General features: G+C 37.7%; 1 protein-coding gene across 1 annotated transcript in view; it reads right to left on the bottom strand.

Moving 5' to 3' along the window:
* The window catches only part of SLC24A4 (solute carrier family 24 member 4), an 81060-nt gene that overhangs the window by 20343 nt on the left and 36963 nt on the right, over window positions 1–23754 (bottom strand). Inside the window, exons 3-10 of the mRNA XM_042882446.1 lie at window positions 13843–13919; window positions 12701–12775; window positions 10640–10724; window positions 8517–8620; window positions 7689–7763; window positions 5704–5729; window positions 5077–5130; window positions 4426–4568 (exon numbers count right to left, since the gene is read on the bottom strand). Coding sequence (XP_042738380.1) covers window positions 4426–4568; window positions 5077–5130; window positions 5704–5729; window positions 7689–7763; window positions 8517–8620; window positions 10640–10724; window positions 12701–12775; window positions 13843–13919 — 639 coding nt within the window. The remainder of the gene's footprint in view (window positions 1–4425; window positions 4569–5076; window positions 5131–5703; window positions 5730–7688; window positions 7764–8516; window positions 8621–10639; window positions 10725–12700; window positions 12776–13842; window positions 13920–23754) is intronic.

The raw sequence follows: 23754 nt of genomic DNA, 5'->3' as shown, positions 1-23754 counted from the left end.
ATCTTCTAACAAAGTTATGTGAAAGCTGAAGTAACCTTCCATTTAGTCAAACACAAAAAACCAGCAAGCCTCTCAATCATCAGTAAATGGCTACATCTTTTACCCTCCTGCATGTCAGTGTGTTGCTTTGTTTCACTACAAGGAGTTAAGGAGATAATGGACTACAAGGAGTTATCTGTCACATTGGGGTGACCTGAGAAGTTAAACAGAGATCTTTGGTTTCACAAAGAAATATGTTCTTCCCCAACAATACACTCTGTAATCCACTCTGTAATCCAGTCTTGCAGTTAAATCTCTTAAGGTGAAGAGAACTAGAAGCATTTTGCATTTGGCAAACATAAAGGAGCAATTAACTGCTCCCTCTGACATTTAAAACAAATTCACCTTGCTGAGCTTTTCAACTGATGATACAAGTGAGGAGCCCAGCCATTCTTGACTCTTACAGTTAGTATGTAGTAGCTTTTCCTGTGAAAGAATATACAAACTACGAAGAAATCAGGCCTTGCAGAATACTGCCCAATCACATTAGCTAACATTTGCTATAGTTAGACAATGAAAAAAATTTTTTTACATCATCCCTGGAAAAATGGCCAGATGTCTTTTTAAGTCTCATTAGATTAATTGCACTCAAGTGAATTTTTGGTTAAGTTTCCATAGTGCTTCTTTATCTTAAAGTATTACAAAAATAGCATGAAAGCATTGCAGTTGCTTTAGAATTGCCTCTTAAAACAATAAGGGAACAGTGACAAAATGAACTCATCCTTGATAAAAACTGAGTAAAGATGTAAAATAAATCTCTGTATGTATATGAATAACTGCAGCTGTTCTGACTTACTGCAGCAAATCACTCACAGGTTTTAATAACAGCTCTATAGTCTTACTCTATGTGCCTATAAATATAGACACGTTGTCCCCATACAGGACAAATAAGCTTCATCTAAAAACTGCAAAAATCCCACATCTTCACAATTGTGCAACAGTTAATTTTTTTTTTCAATTCTCCTTTGTGATATTCCTGAGACAAATATCTTCTGAGAACACCTTCTTCTTTTGACAAACTTCCCATATTTCCTGCTCAACATGAGGGACTTCACCTACAGCCCTGCCAAAGTCAACAGAAAGCCTCTTGCTGACTTCAGTTCACCTCTAATCAGGTTATCACACCAAAAATTCCCTCTTTCATCAAGAGCTTCTGTTTTTAGGCAGGCATCAAATCATGCCACCTGGTGGAAATTATAAGAAAAGTCATGTCTGTGCTTTAAAATAGGAGCACTATTTAAAGTACTAATACTTCACCTTTACCTGTATGTGTAGGATTTGCCCTTGGAAATGACTTCAGTTTAAAGCAAAAAGCTCTCCTTTTTCTACGTGCAACTACACTAATGGAAGCTTTTATATTGTAGCAGTGGAAGCTCTAGAAAATAATTAAAAAAAACGAGCTGCATATTACCTATATACTGTGAATTAGCAGTGCTGCTGTTTCAGAAGGACACTCCTGAAGGAGGTGCAGCTCAGCTTAGGAAGCCAGCGAAGTGCCAACTAACAGGAGGTGACCGATACGGCACATGGCATGTGTCCTATTTTGATTTGAGGGAAGCAGAATAGGGATCCACGTGATGGTTTTCCAGGACAGTTTCTTGACACATAGGGTATCCATCAAAGGAGCAACTAGGCTGGCATCACCATCTTTCACTACCCAATCCAAACTCCATTATCTCCTTAACTTCTTGTTTATCTCCTCTGCTCTTTACCTGTGATAATGCCTACACTCTCACACTTCTCACAATGGTCCCTCTAATGTGGCATGTATTTTTTGCAATGAATGCTCAAGAAGGCAAAGGGAATCTCACTGAAATTGCAGTCTCAGTGCCTTTTTTTTTTTTTCTTTAAAGAAATTTACGGTGGACAACAGCTAGTGGAAAAACCATTCCTATGTGCCTGGGTTTTCTACATGAAAAGGAAATAGGTGGACGGGCAAGCAGTCTGTTATTTCCCTCTATCATAGAGTGGCCATAGAGATGAATCTTCAAAGTATACAATAGAATCATGGAATCCTAAGAACTCTCCAACCTAAATCTACTCTCTTTAAGTTTGAAGCCATTTCCTCTTGTATCACCACAGACACTGCTAAAGAGTCTGCCCCCTTCTTTCTTGTAGCTTCCCTTTAGATACTGAAAGGCTGCTATCAGGTCACCTCACAGCCTTCTCTTCCCCATGCTCAACAGCCTTAGCTCTTTCAGCCTGTCCTCGTAGGAGAGGTGTTCCATCCTTTGGATCATTTTTGTGGCCCTCTTCCGGATGCACTCCAACAGGTCTATTTCTCTCCTGCACTGAGGACACCACAGCTGGATACAGGACTCCAGGTGAGGCTTCACCAGCACAGAGTAGAAGGGCAGAATCACCTCCCTCGACCTGCTGTCCACGCTTCTTTTGATGCAGCTCAGGATATGGTTGGCTTTCTCTTGGCCTTGAACACCATCAGGGATGAGGCGTTCACACCTTCTCCAGGCAACATGTTCCAGTGCATCACCACTCTCTAAGTAAACAGTATTTTCCTAACATCTAACCTAAATTTCCCTTTTTAGTTTAAAGCCATTCCCCCTTGTCATAAGAAGGCAGTCTCCCTCCAGCTTATAAGCTCACTTTAAGTATTATAAGGCCATAATGAGGTCTCTCTGGAGCCTCCTCTTATCCAAGCCAAGCAAGTCCAGCTCTTTCCTTTCTTTATAGGAGAGGTGCTCCAGCCTGCTGATCATCTTCACTGCCCTCCTCTGGATTTGCCCCAACATTTCTGCATCGTTCTTCTGTTAGGGGCCCTAGGCCTGGATGCAGTACTCCAGATGGGGTCTTACAAAGGCAAACTAGAGGAGGACAATCACCTCATTCATGCTGCTGGCCACCCCTCTTTTGATGCAGCCCAAGATATGGATGTCCCCTTAGACTGCAAGCATGTCAGCAGCTGCTCATGTCCCCAGGTCCTTCTTGGCAGGCCTGCTCTCAAGGAGTTCTCCCAGTCTGTACAAATACGTGGGATTGTTCCAGCCCAACTGCAACACACTGCACTTGGCGCTGTTGGTTGGACTCACTAGGTTCTTGTGAGCTCACTTTTCAAGCCTATCCAGGCATCACTTCTTCCTATTCAACTGCACCCTTAAGTTTGTTGTCATACATGCAGATGACATCAGAAACCAAAAAACACCTAAAAAATAAAAACCTTTAACATCTGTATTCTAATACTGAATCACCTTTTTCCTATGTCCCCTCAATACATCAATTCCCTAGCAGGTATCCTCTAAAACTTGATACGACTGTACCTCCATGTAAGAGTGATAGACTTCAATATATCACAGTCAGTGTTCACAAAAAAAATCATTGCAAATGAGACCAACATATTTCAAAGACCTCTTCACTTAATTATGCTACCATTAGAGTTACTTTAAATTCAATATTAAATGGCTGTCTAAACAACGTAAATTAGTATGTGCGCTATCATTGTATAAGCGCAAGTGATGCTACCTACTTTTAAGAGATCCTGGTATAAGACCAAAAGCAGAAAAGAGCAGGATTATCTGCATCTGCTGTAAATTCCTGTTTGTCATTATTTTTTACTACATGGGGACCTTTCTAAATTTTTCCTCATTGTTGCTGAGCTCATCTTCTAGAATGTGAGATGTTTGCTCAGAACACAGCAAGGAGACCTCACTCATAAAGAGTCGCTCAAGCTCACTGAACTATATAGCTGGAGCTTTGAACAGAGCAATGATTTTTCTCTATAGAAAAAAAAAGGGAATAGTAGAAAGAAAGGCAAACAAGCTTAGAGAAAAAAAAACCAAAAACAACCAAAAAGCAAAAAAAACAACAACCTGGGCATGTTTTTTTACCTGCTGTACCTGATGTTGAGTGTCATCTTCTTACCCTTTATGACAACGAAACAAACAGTGAAGAATCTGCATTGGTCACTTTTACATATGTGCTTGGCAATGTATGCAGAGCTATATAGGCATGTCAAAATCAGTCTTTTGAAGATCTTCTGAACTCAACATGTAATCCCTTTTGCCCACTGATCTGTGGCCTTTCCATCTACACTCAACCTTGAGCTTTTAGTTCCAAACTAGTCATTCTTTTTTTTTTTTTCAAGTGAAAACAACCTTCTTCTTGGCAAAAAAATATTTCTTTCACAGCTGAACAGAAGAGAAAAAGGAAGCAGAACTGCTCATGTGCAAAGCAGTTTATTTTCAGAATCTCTACAAAATATAATTTTGATTTTTTTTTGTCAACTGGTGGCCTGACTGCTGAATTTTCAAGTCAATCCAATAAAATATCCTACTTAAGACTGAATTATAACAGTGTTTTAATCATCATTAAAGAGAAAAAGGGATATCTTGTGAACTGTTATTTTTCCAAGTCCTGTCTGCTCAGCCTTACCTTTCCACAGTAATGGAATGGATGGGTCATCACAACTAGAGGCATAACATTTATTACCATCTTCCATCTCATTGTCAACCGTGTCACCATTTCCAACATTCTTGCTTTTGAGAGTGAAGAAATTTTGCATCTTCACGTTGTACCTGAAAGTGCAAAAAAGGTCTGTTACATTTCTTCAACAAACTTTTAAACACCTGAGAACAATTTCTGCAAGCAAGCAGTAAAACATAGATGCACATCCTCTGACAACTAATAGGAAGTTAAGAGAAAAGACTACTCCATTCAGTGGCAGTGTGATAGCATAGCAAGGGCTGTACTTCTCTCATAAGACATAGCAGAATGCAAAAAAAAGATCAGATTCAGGGAAAACAGAACACTGGAGTAATGGATTTTGGAATCAGCACATTCACTATACTATGGCTTCTTTCCTTTTGCACCAGCTGTCAATTTATCTCACTGCTTCTCCGAACACGGTGTTCCCAAGTGCAGGCACATATTTGGAACAAAAGTGATTAAGCATGAAAATGCAAGGGACCATACATAGAAAAATGGCTGGCTGCATTGTTCTCAGGAGGAGAGCCAAGGACAAAAACACACCAAATGGTCTATAAACATCTGAAGAGAAGAAATACAGAAGAAAGAAGCACTTACTTCATGATAAGTATGTAGAATGAATACATAATGATGAGTATAAGGCTTTCCCACCTCAGAGAGACAAAAAAAAAAAAAAAAAAAAAAAAAGAGTTAAAAGACCACTCAAACAGCTGTATCCTTCACAAGTTTTATATAGGAATGTTATATAGGAATGTTCATTAAACATCTAGTTCAAGTCACATTTGTGCACACAGGACTCACATCTTTTAGATTCGATGGTGTTTCAGGATGGGGAAAGCAAAGCCTATCGAGTTCTGATAAACATGCAAATAAAATGCAATCCATGTATTCCAAAAACATGCTACATAAACAGAAACCAGAGCTGCCCTCTGAGGATCACAACACCAAGGCATTCTGTTGCATCTGTGCTGAAGCACAGGCTAGGCACTCTTTTAGAAGACTCTTTCAGAAGACGCCTATGATCTTCCACTGGAATCCCATCTTTTCCTATTCTCTGGGACAGCTAGTACAACTGTAAATGTTAACAACTAGAATAAGAGCAGAAAAACTTTCTTGAGTGTTGTTTACAGGTCACATGAACGAAATCTAGGTATGCTGCAAAACCATTAACTGATCAGTATCATGGCAAATACAGTATGTTAAGGAATAGTCTAGGCAACTTACCATTCTATTTTCTCATCATATATGAACTAGAAAGAAAAATAAAAGGAAACATAAGTTTACATTTTTCTCATCTGTCTTGAAAACATTCAAATTTATTAAATAAGTATCAGAATCTAGCCAGAAGCTACTGGAGATTTCCCCTTTTGACCCTTTCTAACCAGAATCTTCACCATATGGATTATGCTTCTCATAGCTCTAAAGCACAAGATTTTTGGACAAGGCTTGGATCCCCGTTAATGACAGGGACAGTGTGATGCATGTAATGACTAAGAACAGTGTGAGCATGTGAGAGACATTTCACTTCTACTTTTAGAAGTAAAAACACATTTTTGCTCTGCTTTGTATACTCCTTGTGTCTAAATTGGAGAGAGATGGATTTGAAGGGTGGACTATTTGACTGATGAGGAATTGGTTGGATAACCACATCCAGAAAGCTGCAGTCAGTGGCTCTGTGTCCAGGTGGAAATCAGTGATAAGAGGGGTCCCTCCAGGTTCCGTACTGGACTCACTAGTACTTAATATCTTTATTAATGAGACAGTGGAAGACAGTGGAATCAAGTGCACCCTCAGCAACTCTGCACCAAGCTGGGTGGTGCAGCTGACACAACAGAAGGAAGGGATGCCATCCAAAGGAGCCTGGACAGGCTTGAGAAGTGGGCCCATGAGAACATCATGAAATTCAACAAGGTCAAGTGAAAGGTGCTACACCTGAGTTAGGGGAATCCCAAACACCAGTACAGACTAGGAGATGAAAGGATTGAGAGCAGCCTGGCAGAAAAGTACTGATGGATGAAAAACTGGGCATGAGCTGGTAGTGTGCTTGTAGCCCAAAAAGCCAATTGTATCCTAGGCTGCATAAAAAGAAACATGTCCAGCAGAGCAAGGGAGGTGTTTCTTCCACTCTACTTCATCCCTGTGAGACCCCAGCAGGAGTACTGTGTTCACTTCTGGAGCAACATAAAAGATGTGGACCTGTTAGTGTGGATCCAAACGAGGGACACAAAAATGATCACAGGGATACATCATCTCTCCTACAAAGAAAGACTGAGAGCTGGATTTGTTTAGTCTGGAGAAGAGAAGGCTCTCAGAAGATCCTTACTGGAACCTTTTAAGACTTAAAGGAATCTTGTAAGAAAGATGGAGAAAGACTTTTTGAAAAGGCATGTAGTAACTGGACAAGGAGTAATGGTTTTCAACTGAAAGAGTGTAGACATAGATTAGATATAAGAAATAAATTATTCACTGAGAGTGGGTAGGCACAGAGAAGCTGTACATGCCCCCTCCAAGGAAGTGTTCAGTGGTGGGCTGGATGGAGCTTTGAGTTACCTGATCTACTGAGAGATATGCCTGTCCATGGTGGGGTGGTTGGAACTAGGTGAGTTTTCATTCCCTTCCAACCAAACCATCCCATGATTATACAATGCCTTTTAACTTCAGTATCTGATCAGGCAACTAGTGATCTGTACTTCTAGAAATCAAATTAAGTGGCTTCTTCCCTTCCCTGCCACTATAAAAGTGCATGTTCAGATCTACTTCACTGTTCTAAACAAAGTGATATCTCACTGGTGCTCTATTTAGAAAAATTCACTCAGAATCTGTGAAATAAAACTACTGTGAAGAAGCAAGACACAGACACTTTCTCTATTTAAAATAGAGGTGCAAGGTAGAACTCAAAAATTCTCATATCCAGTAGCAGTCCTGTGTCAGAAGAGAGTGCCAACTGCGCCATACACTGCTGGTCTCCAGAACTTCACATACCATAGGTACAAACTGAATGGATATGGATTGACATGATGGACACACATTCTGTGAGACTGTATAAAAGTTTTTGTATTTGGCAGATATAGTGGTGCTGAGTTTTCACTTCTGGATGTCACCAGAATTAGTTAGGAAAATAATCATTAATCAGCACATATCAATGCTTAGCAAACAATTCCTCCAAAATCAAGCAATAAAACTCTTTAATTGATAAGAGAGCTACTTACAACAATAAGTACGATAACAGATAAGGTGTAGTACACAGAGTCTCGGAACACAGCCCACTGGGTAAGACAAACCACCTGAAAAATATCACAGCTTTAGACAACGAAAGCAAGCAATTCTAAAGACAAAACAATGGCTTCCATCTTGCAATCATTTGGTTGCATGAGCAGAATTATGCTCAATCATTCTGGAACAAATAGTTTTATGCTAACAGGATCTTGTCAGTCTGTTAGACAATGTATCTATAATAACCAGTGTTGATAAAAATAATCTAGAAACTTCCATTTATGAAACAGATTTCTTACTAATAATATTTTAGTTTACCATAATTTCAACTGTAAAGTACAACTCGTAGTGCAACAAAGCAATGGCTCCCATATCATTCTAATTGTGGATGACTAGCAGACTAAATACAGAAAACTATAAGATACACAGTCTAACCACCCAATGAATAGATACAAGAAATCTCATGACTTTGTCCTAATTTTTTTTTTTTTTTCAATCAGAATCAGAACCAGGAAAGATTAGCAGAGGCCCCTGATCTGATTGTGGACACAGCATTGTATGAAGAGGAATGAGGTTCTTCTGTATGCTGCACGTTCAGAGTGTTGAAACTGCAGTTGAACTTTTTGGAAGTGTTTGCTATTTGCAAAGCGTTCCATATTTTTTTTCCCAAACTGACAGTTCCTCAGCTGTCAGCTCATTTTTTGTTGGCTTTGTTGTGTTTTTATTAATGGTTCTTCCTCATTTTTTTTCCCCTCAAGTACCTGTTCATGCAATCCAATCAAATATAAGCAATTGAACTCCACAAAGAAAAGCATCTTACTAACCTGTCCTGCAAACAATCCACATACACCGACAATGCAGAGGATGTTGAAAACTGCTGAACCGACAATGGTCCCTACTCCAACATCTCCATGAGTGATAAATACACCTGCAGAGGAAAAAATGTTACTACCTCCACCACTTCATTTTAGGCCACAGATAATTAGTCAAAACACGTACTACTTAGGAATAACAAATCATTTGAGAGTTCTACTGAAATATATTTCATAATAAACACTCATTTCTCTGTGGAATATTTTGTGCTTTTAGACTAGCTAGCAGCTTCACATTTTTGGATGAACATGTCTATATGTACGTATTGTATATGTACATGTATTTTTATTAAAATTAAATCATTGCCTTACCCAGTTAGTTCTACACTAAGTCCCGCATTTCACACTTCAGATGTTATTGGTGTAGTAATCCATTCAAATGAGTGAAAAATATCTCCACTCACATCAGAAGCATGAAATTCCTCTCACACAGTATAATAAAGCATAGAAACTTCTCTCTTGGGCATTCAATATTTAGCAGCTTTTTGAAATGTCTCATAGTAGTAAGAGATTCTTACCTCAAAAAACTGTGAGTGTTCTTGGGTGCAGTAATGTATGTCTTCTAACTCCAACAGGCAAACAAGATTCAAACTTAACTTATTCTAGTACCAAATTTCACATTTCCTTTAGTTCAAAACTCACATATGCCTCAAATACTTATCTGTAATAAAATTCTATCAGAATGGCAAAAATATAAGGGCTGGAAGAGATCTGTATGTATTATCCAGTTTAATCTTCAACACTGAGACAGGACCAAAGACAACTTCTTACTTCTTGAATGCACTACAGGGCTGTGTCTTGTACTTCAAATGTTTCACTAAAGGGAGTCTTAAATACTTACTTTTTTTTTTGAGATTACCTTTAAGATAAAAATTTCTAAACCTCCTACCACTGTGTGTGTGTGTGTGTGTGTGTCTGTGTGTGTCAATGCATCTGTTCTATTTTGTCTGCAACTTCTTTGAAACTCATAAAATCATTGGATATAATACTCCAAATGCTGTCTAGTGGAACTGAACAAGGCAGGATACTTTATAAAGCTGATGCTTTATAAACGGGTCTAATATACAATCACCTGTTACTTGCAACATCCCATCATCAACTGTTATTTGACTCCTGCTTCTCTTGCAATACATCAATGTCCTTTCAGATCTACAGCCCTCCGAGCAGTTACTATACCCTTTGGGTATATATTCATTATTTTTATGTTTCTCATTTTCTGCCATTAAACTTCATCCTGATTATTTCAAATTGGTCAAGATCCTTCTTTATCTGCAGCCTTCCATCTGGTGTCCATTTTTTCACTCAAGTTATATATAAAAATAAGACTGAAATTTGTAGGATGTCTTCAGCTGCATCTCCAGCTTTAAACCTAGCTTTTAGTTAATTAATATTTGAAATCTGCTTTCTAATAATTTGGGCATGACTTTACAGTACATTCCTTTAGACTGCATTTCCCTAAAGCTTATATCACTGCTAGTCATGATAGTAGCAGAAAGTATATTAAAGCTTTACTAAAAACAGATGAATCATATTTGCTGCATTCTCCCTTCCCTACTAGCATAATCCTATCTTCAATGGTTCTGCTTTTGTCGCTGAGACCTTCTTTCTATATAAATAATCCCTAATAGTATAGAGATTACTTGAAAAAATTCAGTAAGTAATGTACGCAGAACATTATGTCTTTCTGACTTTAGCAGATCTATATTAATTTGCTCTTCTTCCATGTTTCTTGTTCTCCAATTTCCTTGCTAAAATTAATTTCTTTTATTTATCAGAAAAGAAGCAAAAGACACATCAAATACTTCTAATTCTTTCTCAAGGGACGGATACAATACAACTCTTCTTTTACTTTCAGTACTCAGAATCAGCCATTCCTCTCTGTGTTTTGAGAGGAGATTCACAGTTTCGTGAGATATTTTGAGTAGTTAATTATACCATGAACTCCAGATTAGCTGACAGCTGCAATTGCTGTCTATAGTTTGACAGAAGAATAGTAGCATTTCTGGATGCCTCTGCTTGACCTGCTGCTGACTTTTTTAAGAACTCTCATGAAAGCCAGTGTGTGGGTTCCATACCTATAACAGATGCAAACAGCTCTGGCGTGGAGCTCCCTGCAGCCATGAATGTGGCTCCAGCAACATCTTCACTCAAATGCAGTCTCTGGAAGAGAAGTATTGGATATGCTCCTCAGTTTGCAGTGCGCAGTTATACAGCTGTAACAATAGAAGCCCTACATTTTTTGGCCACCGAGCTATTAAAGAACAAACAGCCCCCCTGATACAGAACTATACATTGCCAAACGTATAGTTGGCAAATACACTTTGGGCAAATAAAATGCTTTTAAATGCTAAGTCAGTGGTCACATAATACTGCCTACTTCTAAATAACTGATCAGATTATAGTGGCTTTGATGTTAGAGAGAAGCATCTCTTGCACACTCAAAAAGATTGTAAACTCCAATGGCTTTCAAGAATTCACTTTTGGAATTCTAAACACAATCATGCAAGAATTAAGGTCAATTCTTGGAGTCTCTAAAATGTAAATCTGGTAACAGAAAAATATAACCTCTGTGAATGAAACTTACTAACAACACTTGTATTTCTATCTTCACTCACAACAAAATTAGTCCAATTAGATAAAGACAGGCCTGTGCATGGCAGTTAGATCTATTTTTATGACAGTGTCTCTTAAGCGCTAATAGGATATAGGTGCCTTAGGTGCCTTAGACTTCTAAGACCAATAGAGATGTTTAGCTTCAAAAGTGGGCTGCGACAGTTTAATACTGTCTGAGAATATTCTCCTTGAACTATAAAGACAGCTTTTTTTGAGACCATCCAGACTAATCGTTAGTACCTCATTTCTCTTAAAGGACAGAAAAGTGAATAATGACAGGAAGGACCAGTACAGAAATAACGTATTTCTCAGGCAATACACAATATTTTATACTGATAAAAATGGCATGCTACAAAACATGACAAAACAGAAACACATTTTCTTATTTTATCATGTGATCACTAGTCATACTGCTGAAGGAGCTCAAACATAGGTACACGATTTGAATTCTTCTTAGCTGTCTCAATATTCAGAAGAACATGAGACAAAAGACAAAGATTTTAAGAAAGAACAATGAATTAATTGGTACAACCCAACTGGTACAATTTAAAGAAGGTGTGTATGAAGTATGCTGAAGATAGAAGACCTGAAAAGGGAAAGAATAGATTCCTATTTAATACTTTGTTCATCTTGGTTGCCTCCCTAATTCTTCCACCTGTCCCTCTACTGATAAGTAAAAGTACATAGCTCTACATAACATTAATAGGAATTGCATATCTGTCTACATATCCATAGGAAAATTGACATGCTTTTATATTAATTACATGCATTTTTCAGAAAACGGTCACTTTCTTAAAAACAATGAACATGAGTTTTTCCAATTTTGCCATCAAAAAGGAAGAAAAATCTGGTTTTGTATTTTGTGTGCACTTCGCAATAGTCCACTGAACACTTAACCAATACAAGATGTTCTTGCCATGTATAGGTTCTAATCCCTCCTGATGATCACTCTTAATTAGAATTCTGCGGGTAATTTTTCAACATCTTCACAGCAATTACGTAAAGGAATTTGCTATTTTTATTTAATATAAAAACATGTATTCTCATTCCATATCAAATCACGATAGATACTTTTCATTTACATTCTCCCTTTTCTACACCTGATCCTAGGCACCTGCTCCATGTTGATACAGTGGTGGATGCTTAACAAAAATTGTACAGCCAACGTATTAATTTGAAAATGCACAATTTTTTTTTCTTCACAAATGAATCTTAAAACTAGAGTACAGTAACAAACCCAAATCATCCATATTTCATATCCACCCTACCTACATGCTTCAGACACTCAAGAGTGGATTTTGCCAATTGACCTCCTGAAATTTTTCATTTTTGCTCCTTGAATGACCCCATGGGGACTAATGGGCTAAGTTTACAGCTTAGATTTTTGATGGAATGCCTTAATACTCTGAAAAGGACTGCAGCCAAAAAATTAACAGGAAGGAACTCCAAACAATGAGGGCACAAAATGTTCACTGCAGTGTGTAAATACGTTTTCAAAAGAGCGATAAAGTTCTTTAACATACCTCACAAATTTTCTCTAAGGATGGAACAAAGAAGTCATCACATACTATAGCCAAAGCATAGAACATATACAGAGCCTGTAAGAAAGTAAATTCAAGAAATACTTCAGATGTTTCCTCTGCATAAAAAGAGGAAAAAAGTAATGCTACATTAATTCAGACAGATAAGAATACATAACTTCATTTTCTACCCCATTTTAAACAAAAACACCTCTGCTGATCAATGCATGGCATAAAAGTAGATTCTTATACCTAGGGTTAGGACAGTAATGGTTGCCAAACCCTAGAATCTGAAAAGCATGACAGTCTGAATGAAAAGGGTGTAAAAAAAATTTCATAGACAGGAAAATAACAGGCAGGACTTTACCAGTTACGTGGTCCTCATTTATATTTTCAATTGATAACTGGATCAAGTAATTGAAAAGAAAGCCACACCATGCAGATTAGCAACATAAAATAATCATACCTAGAAATAAGTGGACCCTGAGCATGGCTCATTGCAACACACCTCTCAGTAATGATTCTGATTTCATGCATACTTACAATGCTCCCACTATATTATGTAACCTTATGTTTCCTGAAAGTAGGCCTAATCCTGCTGTTCTGCATCAAAAACGTCTTCTTTGTTACATTATTTTTCCTGAGCTGAGAATGGAAAACTGAAGCCTGTAGGTCTTACTTGTTTTGCTTTTTCTACAATAAAATATAAATCTCAAAGTGTTTTTTTAATATATATATTTCATCAGATTTGCATTTTTTTTTATTACAATTGCATCTTTTGCATACAGGAACAATAGAAAAGAAAGAGATTCAAGAATCTTCCACATCACAGATTATGTCATCAACAAAGGAACCCCAAGCCCTGTTTACAATGCCTCTGTGCTTCATGGAGCCAGGATTTTATCAGCAAGAGGATGAATATACAGGCACTGTAAATTCAGACCTGTATAATATTCTTAAATAAATACTACTTTTTGAGCATTTGTACCCACACAGGGATATCTAAAATACAAAATCAAAGTATTAGAAATAGGTCAATAAATACAGAGGGCTGTTTGTTAAGGGTTAATGATAAAAAAACTAACATGATCAATATCTTACAAAAGAAATAAAAGAAAAATTAAGCACGGTAGAGGAAAACTTACAGCAATGATGTGAAGGAGAACCCCTCCTTGCTGCCGTTCTTTATTTGTGAATATATCGTCAGGAAATTCATGAATGGCTGAAACAGAAGTATACATATTTTATGTATTTTACAGGACCTACAAACAGAATAGTGAAGAATAAGGATACACCTGTAGAAAAATATTACCAAACATGAGTGTATCTTCCCACTTAGTACACTGCAACCTGCCAAATCAGAATCTCTTTTCTGCTTTGTAGAAAAAAACAGAGAACTGAAACTATTATAGGTGTCACTATTTACTATCATACTAGTCACTTAAACCAACCTCCAGTGTACCAAACATGATACATTATTAATGTCCTATTTTCAGAATTAACTCTCCTGAATGGTCTCTAAATATACTTCCAAAATGGTCAGCACAGGCACTAAAAACACCATTCTGAAATAACAGTCTTGGCTTTAAGTGTGGCTTGCTCTGAAATATTATGCAATGACTGTAACAATCCATCAAGTTCTTAACTGCAAATTTTTATATAACTCTGCAAATCAAACAACAAACTGTTCACAAAGAATAAAGTTATTCCAAGAATTTTCCCATGAAGACTACTATCAATATCTAGCAAACAAAGAGATGAAACAGAAACAATAGGTGGAAAATAGGAATGTATGAAGTCATGAGTTCTGGGATTAATTCTGTGTGGCACTGAGGTTGTGTACAGTTCAAGTGAAGAATTTATGTTAAACACAGAGGCAAGAGGGTGAAAAATGGACTGAGTTACCAGCCATTCATGAATCACCAAACACACTTGAAATTCTTAGCTGTAGTGAGAGGACACTCTAGTTTCAGACTAGAATTACTTTTCAATTCTAAAGTGTTTGAGTTTTTACAAATACAAAAACAGTCCATTTGTAGTCCGTATATTCACATGCTTCACGTGTTTAGCTTCATAAAGACTTGAAGCCTGTTTGTGCAAAGGTCGAGATTTCATAGCTTGTTTTTTCACTTGGTGTCCATTACAACAAACACATCATCTTGGAATGAATATTTTGGCAACAGGTTGTTTTTAAAACCTTACGTACACTAATCTTACCTTCCTTCCAAAAGTCCAATTTACCATTTTGTGAAATCTCCCTAAATTCTTCAACCCACTATTTAAAAATCACTACAGTTTGCTTAATGGTACTAACAATCTGTAAAACACTTACAAGTTCAACAATGATGACTTACTGCAATTCCTTTACTGATTTCAGTAGGCCTTTCATTAAGACCTGCTATCACTAAGACCTGTTGTATTCTGACAGGAACCAGAATTAGCACTTCATATGTTGAACAGAGCTTTTCCAAAATAAAGATGCTTCTTTTCTTTTAAATCTTAGAAAAGAAAAATCGTTCAAATTTATTGTAAATTTTCTTCAGATATTTCTGATACTCCTAATCATAGGTAAATGTTATTATTTCTGGTCCTCCTTCAGTAATCACAAGGAAAAATGAAATATGTTTATTTATCCATTTTTCCATATTTATATATGGATATAAACTAATTCACCAGTACAACTGCATAATAATACTCATTAAATAATTGAATAAGCAGAACGCCATTCAAGAGTATGCAGAGTACCTCTGCACCTAAAGATCATCAGCACACCAGTATTTTTCAGGATTTGTTTCAAGAAAGTGGGTCCAGGTTGCTACATAACTCCACATCACAGCCTGTGAGCTGCACTGCAAGGAGATGTGTGGCCTTACAGAACAGAATGGCTGTATAAATGCAAGTCATACCATGAGTAAAAGACATTTGCCTATCAATCCAAACAAACTCAAGTACATGTAAAATAAAAAAACGGGTCACTTTCCTTTCTGTACAGTTTTTCACTGCTTACCTGTGAACAAGGAAAATGACAGCAGAAATATAACATTAAGTGGGAGAAAACTGGTTGCACTGTAGTCTTGAGATATTGTATTTATAGCAAACATCAGAAAAACCCACAAGCTGCTGGTCAAGATGCAGCAATCTGCAGTGACTCTACCTACAGATGAGTATTTTAAGATACTGGAAGAACCTTATATAAATTTAACAGTCAAGCAGGCTTCCTGTAGTAATGTATTACTATTGTATACCATATACTTTTATATATAAATATATATATATGTATGTATGTATACACTACTCTAAGTATATACTGTACTGTTATTAGTTGTATGCAATTTAGTTAAATTCAGTAATATCATTCCCTCCATGTGGCAATTAGGAGGAATATCCTTTTGGAACCAACGCTGGAAAGTCAAAAATATAAGAACTTGTCAGCCTCACTTGCTGCCAAAAGCAAAATTTCTCAGAGGAGTTATTTGCTGCCATATGAAATACAGAATGGGAAAAATTAATCAGCACCCAAAGCATATGTTTTTAAATAAAAATCCAGCCATTAAAAATTAATTAAAATAATTAATAACTAAAAAAGCATTAAGGAGCCCTCTTCTCCAGGAGAAAAAAGTGCTACAGCTTCTGACATGCTCCTACACAATATGATCCTTCCTGCAATACTGGCTAAAATACCATGACCAACATGGGAGCATACAAACCATGTATATGAACAACTACATTCTTTATTACACTCTCCATTTGTCTTTCATCTCCTCCATTCAAAACAGGGCTGCAGGAGTGCAAGTATTCCAGCAGTGGCCCAGGACAGCAGAGATAAGAGCCCTGGCCTGAGACTCCAGCAGTGCTGAAGCAGAACTACAATATGGGGTGCGTCCTTCCATATAATGGGAAGGTTTGTAAAGGTTTGTACCCACCATGACAAGTAGCTGCGCAAGAAACACCATTTCCCCTACTGCCACCCAGAGGGACTATTCCCTGTTGCATGATTTGGCAAAACTAATGTGTCATCAGGGGAGCTATTACCCAGCTGGCAATTGCCTTCCCTTCACTGTAGAATATTTCACAGTATAACACTAACAGTGATTGAACCAGTATAAACCAAAATCTCAAGAAACGTTAATAAAAAAACAGTAATGGTATCTTTCCAATGCAATTTCACTTATGCAAAGTTGATACTAAATAGGAAATCAAAAGACCAGAAGACGTCAAAGAAAAGAAGAGGGAAATGAGCCAAGGCTTCCGATGCCAAGGAAAAGCAAACAGCTTCATTGCAAACCAACACGGTTCATATGCAGAGTAAGATGATGTTGTATTTCTAATAACTACTTGAACTAAACACCTCCTCGCGTCAGAGAGTCATATGAATAAGCACAAAGAGCTTTTCTGTAACGTAACACTTCTCTCTAAATCGAACTCACATCATGCAATTCTTCCAATACATAGATACTACAAAATCTTTAGTAGTCAGGGAAGTTAAACAAGTTTCTGGACTCTGCTAAATAAGATTTCATCCTTAATGAAATGGCTACCTGCCAGTGATATCCAAGGTAGTCTGCAGCTTTTTAGCGTATTTGCTTTTTTCATGGTTTTACTATCCAGATAATCGTAAATTTGGAATAATCATCATCTATAAAGTCTGTATTTTTCCTTATTTACTCACTGTACTGTGTTTTCAAGATTTTAAACACAGATCTGTTTTTCTTATCTACTGCTCTGGTAATCCGGTTGATCACGAAAAGACTGTCTGGACTCAGATTCCTCAGGCCTGGGTATCTTCATCACTTAAGCAAAGGGCAGTGGCATTCTCTCATTTGTACAAGCTAACAAAGGGGGTATATCATTACTGTGTTTCTGCTCTGCCCACAGCCTACAATATGGTGGGTTCAGGCAGGAGAGCACCGCTCTACCTCAGCAGAGATATTTTCTCACGTATGGGAGACGTGGCGATCTGGCAGCCTGAGTGGGAGCTACATCTCCTTAGTTTTCACTGAAAAAAGACAGAACAGATGGGAAGAGGAGCTGAAAGCAGTACATCTAACAGGGCTAACCTTTGCCAAAAAAGGAGAAGAACATACACCAATCATCTTTAAATCAACTAGAAATACAGAAATATTTATCCTGCTGGTACTGCTGCAAAACCATGACTCCTGCAGCTCAACTTATCAAGCACAGGGGGAAGGGAGGGCACAAGAAGGCCAAGTCTATACTGAAATTGTGATTGTTCTGCAGCTAGCTCCCTCTCCCCAAAAATGACATGAGCAGGGACACAAGGAAAGCTTCTCTAACCACAAATTTGAGGTAGTGATACTGCCACCTTTTACTCCAAATGTTGAAAATATTAAAAACATCTTGATTGTGATATGACAGGAAGGATGACTCATCTTTGATAGAAAGCTCTGGCTGAGCTGCCTGTGGCTAAGGAGCTAACACAAGTATGCAAAGAGCATGCCCCACAACAGCACATCACAGAACCGCAGAGCTTAAGATGTCTGCGTGACTCTGAACGCAGATCTGATCTGCAGCAGACAGGGGTAACCCAGGCATGCCAGTGACACCGGCCCGTGCTTAGGCTGTTACCAGATTACTTCTGGGTTCCAGCAGAGCGTTGTTCCCATATGCCCTGTCCATACTGTGTGAGGCAGTCTGCCAATGAAGTTAAATTTCAAAATCTCCTAAGCCTGACAGAACATCTCAACAACCACGTGGATCTGTGGTTTTATAACCCACCTCGACACGTGATGTCTTCACCTTATCAGCTCTTGATTTACTCACACAGGCAACAAACATGCTGACCCTTAATACCTGCTAAACGTTCAAGCATGTTACACCTCTTTACCTTCTCCTCATAGGAAGAAAGAAGCTGTAGATTTTTGAAAATACATTATCAACTGGTTCCCTCTGCCTTTGCAATGAAGGTGATCAGGCAAATAACACACACATCTTTTCTTTGTGAAAGCTCTTTGGGAATATTTCCTGCTAATTTATACCAGTTCACATTGAATGGAATTTTGTGCAATACTGAGTTCAAGAAATGTTTGGACAATGCTCTCAGAAACGTTATTTGATTTTGGGTGGTCCCACGTGGAGTAGGTCTCAGTGATCCTTGTGCAGTTCCTCCAACTTGGGATTGGATTTCTGAAATGCCTGCATCTTGTTCCCCCTCTGCCCTGGGTGCACATGTCAGGATACATTACATATACAAGCTGTGATATCTACTCCTGGCTTTCAGTGGGTGCCCACCATTGGACTCACCCAGGGTACATGTATGAGGAGAGTAAGGACAGACAAAAGGCAGAATTAAATACTTCCACGTTATCTCCCTCCATAAGCATACTCATAAGCCAGATTGAATATTTCAATTTAGTGCCATTTGTTTAAGCACTGCAAGCAGCTTTAGTCAACTCTGCACTTAGTGTGTTTATATTTATGTGCAATTTCCTTTTTACATTGCAGAGCCTCATCTTCCTCAGGCTTGGTGTTACATTCAACTATGTGTATTTGTGTCTCAGTTATGGAAAACCAACTTTCATTGTGTGCAGAAATAAGCTTCTTTGGATGCCTCTCATGAAAATGCATGCATCCTTACTAGGCATCAGCAGTAAAATGTCAACAGTCTGAGCACCGAAAGTTGAAACTGCAAGTCTTCTTGGTACTGTAGCTTGTACTAATTCATAATTCCACACCAACATAAACCACTTGAAGATTTTAGTGAAAGCCAGGAAATCACCACTCTTACCATCCCCACACAGTGCAGAGGACCCATGTCAGCTGAGTTGCTCTAAATCCAAAGGGTAAGTATGCCTTAGAATTACCGTTGCTTTCGAAATATCTGTGGGTTTTAGCCCACACTGTTCTTCAAAATCAACATACTTGGACGATTTCTACTGAAAGCAGGTCACCATCCTGAATCAATGGAAGAAACTCTTCCCATATTCTCTTTTGCACTATCAAGATGTCAAGAGTCATCCGCTAGTTCCATTTCACATATTAGCTCAGATGATAGAGCAGTGACAATCTCAGAAATGACTGTGGTGAGCTCACAATAGCCCAATAAGCATGTCAGTCCTGATGAATGTCATAATCCACTCATCTGATCTTTTTTTTGTAAAAACATACTTTCAGTTTTCTGACAGCAACTGTGCAATTTAGAAAGGAGCAGGGTCACTTTTGTTCGTAGAAATGTACTGACTTCTTTTACTTAAGCATTTTGCTGTTAACAGTTGAAACCTGAAGATCATAATATCGTGCTGAAATTAGTGCACGTATATACAAAATATCATCCACTAGTCTTCCTTTTTAACAAGGCACTTCCTTTTCCCAAACAAGGCACAGTAAATTTTAATAGTTATGAGGAAATCATGTGTGCCACAGTACACTAAAACCACATTTTTACAGAATTATAGGCAGTCCAAATTCATTAAAAATATCACACAGAAATCAGACTTAAAAATAACCCTTTCCAACTGCATGTGCTGACATGCCATTAGCTCTGAAGTGTCACTGGAGAAAAACAGCACACTCAGCAAATCCTTTCATACATGAAAACTGTTAAATTTAAAATCTTACAATGCCAAAATAAAAAAAGCAAACACACACACAAAACGCATAAAAAACCAACAAAAAAACAACCCACCACCACAATTCAGTGATAATCCTGGGTGCCATCCGGAAAAAATAAGACTTAGTAAGCTTTAAGCTCCCATTCCTATTAGACAGCTGTTTCTAGTTCTCTGTAGCAGGATGGCATGTGGATTTTCCCTCAAATACTCAGCTCAGATTCTATAGGATAATAATCCAGGCACCACTATCAAAGCAAACCCAGAATAGACAATTCAAAGAAATGCTCTCATGTGCTTGAAAAATTTTGCAGGAAATTCCTTTAAAGATAACTCTTCAGTAAACTGTTTTCACAGGTTGTACTGCTGCTGAGCAAAGTACAACAAAAGTACATGAAATACCACCCAACTTTTTTAGAGCCATTTGTGCACACTCAGTGTAATGCTGTGTGAAGCCAAAGATCAAACTTTCTATTTCCAGGCAAAGTACCATATGGCAGGAGGCACAATAAGAATCCTCCCCTGTAGTCCTCACCTTACAAGCAGTAGAAATCATGAGCAAATTTTATCTCTGTGGTATAGTAATTCAATTTGCATTGCTCAACTAAAAGAAGGCTGCCAAATGCGATTATCTGTGTGATGATAAGTAGCAGCTCATGAAGCAAATAACTGACTCAACTTTAAACTATTCAATCCATTTAATATATGTATTGTAAGAGGATGGTGCATAGATGAAATATCCTTCAAAGCTCCCCCTCCATCAGTGTGAAAACCATGAAAATTTCTACACAGGATTGGATTAGCTACAATCAAAAGTATCATTAATACCTTATTAAACCCTGGACTTGTATTTAATTTATTTTCTCTTTTATTAAAAAAGTGAATCATTTGTACTCATTACGGCAATGTCAAAGGATCAAACCAAAATACATTAACAATAATCTGCCAACAAAAAGAAAATCACAGAGGAGTCAGCGATGACACATGGGAGCAGGGATGACACGTGGATGCACAAGTACAGTAATATGGTGATGCACTGGCACATCAGAGTGCATCAATACATGCATATTAGGCTCTGTGCTAATGCTTTTAATGTCCATAAGCTTTGGTATCATCTTTTTTTTTTTTTTCTCCTAGCTTCCAGCAATATGCTCTTTAGAAGCTACTTTTAAAGAGTTAGACAACATTTGCCTCATAATTAGTTTTCATTTCTTTCTGGGAACAGCTAGTTATCTCACATTATTTTCTCTTATGGGTAGCATTACCCTGTTGCCTTCATGTAGCTGCATCTCATCCCTATTCTTGCAAAGAAACAGGTCCACAGGAGACAGACAGAACATTCCTGAACACATCTGCTATGATCCATGATTTCAGTGCAGCTATCAAATTGTGATGTCCACTCAAATTAATTAATAATGAGGACAAGAATTTTCAAATCAGTACCGACAAGAGGTGAAATTACCTATACCCAGTTTTGGTGTATTCTCACAACTCCTTAGAATTGAGTTCTGTGTAGCGTAATGCTTCAACATGACTCAATTCTACAGCTTAGTTGTGCCTATGTGAAATAAGCAGTTGGTCTCAGGAACCAATCACAGAATTTCTCAAGTCAGTGAATGTTAACTGTGATTACAGTATTGCTTTTACAGAGCACGCAGGTATTCTTCAAAACCTCTCCCAAAGACGCCAAACAGTTACTATTCACCTCTTTCCCATCCCTTTTATTGTAGAAGCCAAGACACTAATGCCAATTGCAGCTTTTTTCTCTTTTTCACTTACTGTCTCATTGTGGTATAATATAGAAAGGCTTAAATGGTACTAACTAGCGTTTGTTCTGTTAATTAACTACAAATTTCTGCCACTATTAAAAACTAATGTTTTCTACGCAGTATTTTCCTCTGTTTTTTTTTTTCTTTTCATTTTGAGCATCATACATTCTAGCCCCCCTCTCCTTTCTCATGCACCTTTCCCCTCATTTTTTGTTTCTTAAAAGTTGATGGGCTTTATGGCCAACAGATTCTCAGATTCTTTCTTCATCTGAGGTGAAAGCCATCTACCTATGCGGGGTTTTGGACTCCACTTACCTGCATCCTTTTTAAATCCAGATAAAAAGTGACTTTCCTAGCAAGATCCTTGTCTTATTTAGGGTGGGGGGAAAAAAGAAGTTTTTGGAAAAGAGATACCAGTTGAATTAACTGTCTATGCCATGATTCACATATGAAAGGGCAGCTACAAAAGGTGCAGCAATTTTTTTTACAGGCAAACTTGCAGCTGGAAACAAGGAGGAGGATCAAACATCACTTGAGTTCTAGTGAAACCTACTTTGCTCACCTGTGTGCAACAGTCAGAAGTCTGCTATCAAGGAGAGCCTGTGATGTCTGCAATGTCAATGACATCTACAAGGGGACTTCAATAAACATCTATTGATAAGTTGAATAACCAAAGAAAATATAGTCTGGCTTCAATAACAAATGGCTCTGAAAGCCAACTAGGCAAGCTATGGTACTTAGCAAAAACATTATCAAGGGTGTAACAATTTAAAGATAAATCAGCAACCCTGGTTGAAATGAAGCTACATTTGGCACAAAAGAATGAAGATTTTACAAAAGATGGTCTGTAACTCTCTGGTTTTGCTACCGAATATAAACTAGAGCTGTTTTTATATATTGTTGCACTATGCTTTAATAAGAAGTTTAGCAGTCAGAGCAGACCAACTTCTGCCCTGTTCCCAAAACAACTCTTTGAGCAGGCATGCAAGGAACAAGCAACGAAGAAATAGTCCTTGACAGATTTTTCTATATAGCATAATTTCATAGCTGGAAGAACCTCATTTTTGTGCTGCTTTAATGTGCAAATAAGAAAATCAGTTAATTGGATATGGAACAAAGTTGAAGTCTCCTTTCTCTTTTAACATCTGATGAGCTCCATTTGGATGTCACCCTTTTTAACCCTAAAATGTATTGTTATTACATTGATGCCACATAACAATGGGGTCAAAGCTGCCCTTCAAAGTTAAAAGCTTGCTAACAGAGATAGATTTAATACGAAGACAACTATATTTATGAAGGTATATAGATGGAAATAAATTTTCCTTAGAAAATACCATTGATTCTGAACATTTCTGCTTGCAAATTCATTATAAAAGTATTTCTCTATACAATCAAGCTCTACTTCCCTGCTTTCTTCAGTGAATGAAATAACGTGCTGCTAGCTTCTTATACTTGCTGAAGAGAGACCTCAAATAACACTATATATTATGTTATACATCTAAGATATGAGGAGAATTCCTGTCTTGTACGCCAATAGAAGTGACAACCACACTGAAAATAAAAATGACAGGCAAAATTCATCTCGGTCAAGGTCAGTTCACAAATAAAATTTGACCTGCTGATAGCTAAAAAAGTTGCAGGTTACTTGACAAGTGAACAGATTACATATAGAAAACACTGAAAAGGAAGAAATTAGCAGCCCCAAGAGGTCTTTTCAGAGCTT

This window comes from Lagopus leucura, unplaced genomic scaffold (genome assembly GCF_019238085.1).
Source record: "Lagopus leucura isolate 7727_CA_CO unplaced genomic scaffold, USGS_WTPT01 Super-Scaffold_1, whole genome shotgun sequence".
In the NCBI taxonomy this organism is placed as follows: Eukaryota; Metazoa; Chordata; class Aves; order Galliformes; family Phasianidae; genus Lagopus; species Lagopus leucura.
This window is presented reverse-complemented; position numbering and strand designations above follow the sequence as displayed.